The 5,000-nt window shown below is 37.3% G+C and overlaps 1 protein-coding gene across 1 annotated transcript in view; it reads left to right on the top strand.

Annotated features, from left to right (window-relative positions):
- LOC138024234 (uncharacterized) overlaps positions 1-5,000 on the top strand; it is a 25,289-nt gene that overhangs the window by 722 nt on the left and 19,567 nt on the right. The window contains exons 2-3 of the mRNA XM_068871364.1: positions 3,543-3,633; positions 4,604-4,692. Of these exons, the coding sequence (XP_068727465.1) occupies positions 3,543-3,633; positions 4,604-4,692 (180 nt within the window). The remainder of the gene's footprint in view (positions 1-3,542; positions 3,634-4,603; positions 4,693-5,000) is intronic.

A 5,000-nucleotide genomic window follows, 5' to 3' on the forward strand; every position in this document is an offset into this window, starting at 1 on the left:
TGAATCATAAAGGCAATCATCCTCAAACTGTAGCGGTGTCTGCTAATTTCACTAAATGTATCTGGTTGTCATCTGGGTGGGTAGATTTAGATAGAATGCATGAATTTCATTGTTCTGGTTCATTGTTCTGGTGTAAATCCGTCACTACCAAGCAAAGGGCTCTAGTCACTAAATACTACCACCCATGTCAGAAATGGTTGGTTAGCTTTTTGAATTTTTCCACTCATTCATCTGTAATTTCCTCTCTTGGATGTATTGGATTCCCAGGAAAGAATCAGAAATAAATATCTGGAAAAATTGTAAGAGTAAACGAGATCCACTGTAACTTGAAGTTTAGTTGAGATTTTACAAAGCCATAGGTCTGGAGTCAAGGAGTGAAATGTGATATATGCAAGTGACTAGAGCTTTCACATTAATTTTTAAGGACAGTGACTACTATTGTTATTGAGCATACGTTCTGTGCATCTCAAGATACTTGGATTTCCTATCGGCAGTGCTTAGTAATACAGGGATATTTTTGCATGGTTCAAACTATGCAGAGAAAGCAGAACTTAGCAAGTGCTCTTGGTATCCAAAAAGAAAATTGGGGGTAACCATGCATTCTTCAGAGATAATTGAGCTTCAATTTGGAAAAGAATGCCATACATTGCTTTGTATCTTTTTTTTTAAAGCTTTTTACAAAATAACATTTTTGATGAATTATCTTTATCTTCGAAAAATGCGTGGTTACGCCCAATTTTCTTTTTGGATTTCAATAACAATTGTTAAGATCTGCTTTTCCCGCATAGTCAGTAAACTGCGCAAAAATACCTTTGAATTAGTAGGCACCATCGTTAACCACATCGAGGTCCACTCAAAATACCTTTAATGAGGCCCTGACAGGGTTAATTCCGACGAGCGACATGGCCCAAAAAGTAGCCACGGCATATACAATGAAATTCCGCCAAAAGACATCCTTTCCCAGCAAAATTCTGACAGTGACATCAAGGCAGAGAATGAGCTGATTAAGCCCCTACGTGAGTGATTTTAAAATTCAGACAAGCAACACGGGACCCCCCCCCCCCCTGTCAGGGCCTCTTTAACCCATTGACTCCCAGGGGTACCCCATTGACAAATAAAATCGTCTGGCGTTAGACTGAGTAAAATATTAAGTGATAAAAAAAAGATTTTACACTGTCAAATGCCAGACAGTTTACACATCAATGGGATCCACTTCAGAGGTGATACATGTAGGGTTAAACAATGATACCGTAAAGACTCGCAGATAAGCCGCACCTTTTTTCCAAAAATTTGCGATCAAAATCGTAGGTGCGGCTTATCTGCGAGACCATTTGGGAAAGGTGCTGTGAATTTCGGTGTCCAGTCTTCCATCGTCCGATATTATGCCTGGTTACACAGCTTCGCACAGTGCATGCAAGAAAACAACAAATTTACGTGCAAAATTCTAAGTAAAAACTGCCTTGAATGGAGAAATACCTGTGAACAAATACCAGAATAATATCAATCATAATTTATGTCATAAGTGGTGGACATGATGTTTATTCTACTAAAGAGCTAAAATTACGGGTAAGACTTAAAAGTATTTTTCGATCCATTGTTGGCGAGTTTGCCTTGGATGAAGACAGCAGAAAACTTCATGGTCTCGACTTTGGATTTCTTTCGAGTTTTTTTCATGAAAAACTTTTTTTCCAAAATTTGAGTTGCTAAACTCGGGGTGCGGCTTATCTGCGAGTGCGGCTTATCTGCGAGTCTTTACGGTAATTGTGTCAAGTCTGTTCCCAATTTCATTCCCAGGGTCTCTCGTTGATGAGGAGAGAGACCCTGGTTGGGGCTATACAAGATTGCGACTTAGGAAACACTTTGTTTAACGTTTGAAAAAAAAACAAAAATCAAAGAACAAAATAAAATACCTGCACAGTTAGTTTGAGGTCTATACGTGACATAACCTTATGACATTAACTGATTGATCGCTGAACATGGTTATTTCCCATGGATGAAAGTTTCACTTTTTTTCTTGCATGACAAAACTTTCGTTTCTTTAAAGGTGTTGCAAACTATTAGTATCCTTTGTTATCACTCAGTTCAACTGCTCACTTGAGCTTTTTCAAGTATTGAAGTTTGAATCCAGATGCTCTCGCGGGCATACAAAAATTCAAATGACGCAAATATATTTTCTGTTACGTCTGATCGATTTGACAACAACTTTTTGCCTTTCTCGTCGAATTCCATGTGTAGTACATTTAATACCTTGCCGTGAAACGTTTTTTCGATGGTCATCTGGCCACAAAATCAAATGCATTGTGATTCCCTTCCCCTCTCCAAACACAGATTTTAAATAATCTCCCACATTTTGGGAGACATGTGACCAGCCCCAACCAGGGTCTCATCTCAACAACAATGGAGAACCCTGGGAACGAGGTTGGTCTGTTCCAAGGGGTGTGGTCCTCACAGGGGAGGGTACTTGGATCAATGACTTTGTAGAATCTCAACCAAACTTCAGTTTCAGGTACATGTAAGTCTTAATTTTCCAGTATTGTACAATATTCCATCAATAGACAGTTGGTCGCTTTTGTGTCACACAAGACTGATCATGGCGCAGAAGCATGACAAATTAGTAACGGTACATTTGTACATGTAAATTTACAATTACAAAGGAAAAAAAACATGTAATAAAACAAATTATACAGTGGACAGAAAAGCCGTTCGATTGCTGAAAGTGGCCTACCCTTCGAATGATGTTGATTAATTAATTGCCCAATTGAATAATTGATTCTTAATAAATTATTATAATCACTAACTATGCAATACTATCAAATAATATTAATAACACTGAATTTGAACTAAAAATATTTCAATTTTAATTACACAACTTAGAGAGGAGAGTAATCTTTTAGGCATTTTTTTATAAAAACATTCCAAATTTATTGTTCTTGGTGGAAATGTATTTGTCTTCTCAATACAAATCAACTGGTGTTGATGAATATTATTGTTAACCCGTTCGCACTTCAAAACGCCCTAGGATGTCCCCCATTGGTGAGTAAATTTGTCTGGCGTTAGACAGTAAAATCTATTAAGTGTCACTCTCAGTGGTCAGTGGATTAAATAGTAGAATGAACTTATGGTACATGTACAAACACCTGCGTAGCTTCTTAATTAGTATTTCTTAACTTTTGATACAAATCTCTGCTGTATTCAATTTATTGTTTTATTTCACAAATATTTGTGTCCCATTTGTACATGTATGGGCGTTTACTATGTCTGGCCTTTAATTTGTAACCGCCCATGCAGATCTTCCACTTATATTTTATCCACTACATATTAGGAAGAACCTGGTTCTTTCTGAAGTCCTATGAATAAAGTTTAAGAATTATTAATATCCAATAATTCAACAGGGGCATGATGACATTGTAATCATTCCAGTTGTAATAATGTCTTGTTATGAATAAGCATGATAGTTTTTCCATAATATACATACATGTACATTTTACGTACAGTGTGTTTTAAGTAACATGTGCATTGTATCTCCATTCTTTTTGTTCAAGTCAAAGGAATGCTAACTTCACAAGCAACAGACCATCACAGCACGATGAATGCAAGGTGTATGTTAAAAATGTTCCATTGGATATGACAAGGGTGAGGCTACTGTTACTTCTGTGATTTTAAGAATTATTACTAAACGAGTGTGTCAAGTATTTATGAGTCAGTGAGTCATGAGTCAATGAGTCAACGAGTTAGTGCAGTTAATTAAACCATAAAATGAAAGCTAAAATTTCAGAGAGTGCTTAGGCCTAATCACTGAGACGAGGGCTTAGGCTTAATCAACAAATTATTTCTATATTGACTGTGAGTCCATTGACTCATGACTCATGACTCATGACTCATTGACTCGTTGACTCATTTGACTCATAAAACATGTGTTCTCTTATTATACTGCTATTACCAGGCTCTAAAATGACTTTATGTTGAATTGTGGAACTACTGGTTGAGTCATTCCAATCCCTTCATGTTGTGTTACATTCTTGTCAATCCTACCATCTAATAGATACGATGTTTACTTACTTCAAACTTGATTGGTTTAATTTCTCTGCTTATTCACAATAATTTTTTTCCCCTTGGACAGGATTCTACTCTTTTAAATATTAACCCATTGACTCCTGGGAGTTCCCCATTGAAGAGTAAAATCATCTGGCGTTAGACCAGTTGGGGTGTCAAAGGGTTAAATATTTATTTTGAACCCATCTTTGATCCTACATGGCGAGCTGCAAAGAAAAATTAATTCTGCCTGCTTCTGTTCCCAATTTTCTGCATTCCTTTGCCCCTCACATTCTGTGAAACATTCTTTATTTCATATCTGAATATTGTTTTTCTTTTTCTCAAAGTTGTGTCATAAGTGTGGGAAAAGGAAATACTTGCTGTATGGCCACAAAATCAACCTTGTACACCTCTCATTTTTTGTCTTCCCTTCCTGAGGTAGCCCTATTGACAAGTAAAAGCATCTGTTGTTAGATATAGTAAAAAAGACCCGCTTGTGGGAGAGGAGGGAAATTAGTTATCACTTCTATTATTGAGAAATGATGATATTGTATTTTGGATGTTTCTACAGGAGAGCCTTGAAGGACTTTTTAAAACTTGTGGAAATGTTGTTTCAACATACATTTTGAATCCCAAAGAAGGAAGGAATAGCACTATTGGGTAAGGTACACGTAGCAGTTACATGTACAATACAATACATACTTAATTGACCACTCCCTCATAGGGGCTTTTCAGGGCCAATGGAAAACAATCACAACAGAACAGAACATTCAACAACAATTGTTAAGAATCCCAACTGACCAGAGGCAAGCTAGTTGGCTATTTGCAAGTGCAGCTGAGAAGTTGAATCAGGGAGTAACTGAGGAACAAATTAATTCAGCAAGTGGTCAGAGCGGGTGTTGAACCTGGGATCCCCGGATCTCAAGGCAATCGCCCTGCCACACTGGGCCACACTGCCTCAAATGGAT

Source organism: Montipora capricornis, chromosome 11 (assembly GCF_036669925.1).
Source record: "Montipora capricornis isolate CH-2021 chromosome 11, ASM3666992v2, whole genome shotgun sequence".
Taxonomy (NCBI): Eukaryota; Metazoa; Cnidaria; class Anthozoa; order Scleractinia; family Acroporidae; genus Montipora; species Montipora capricornis.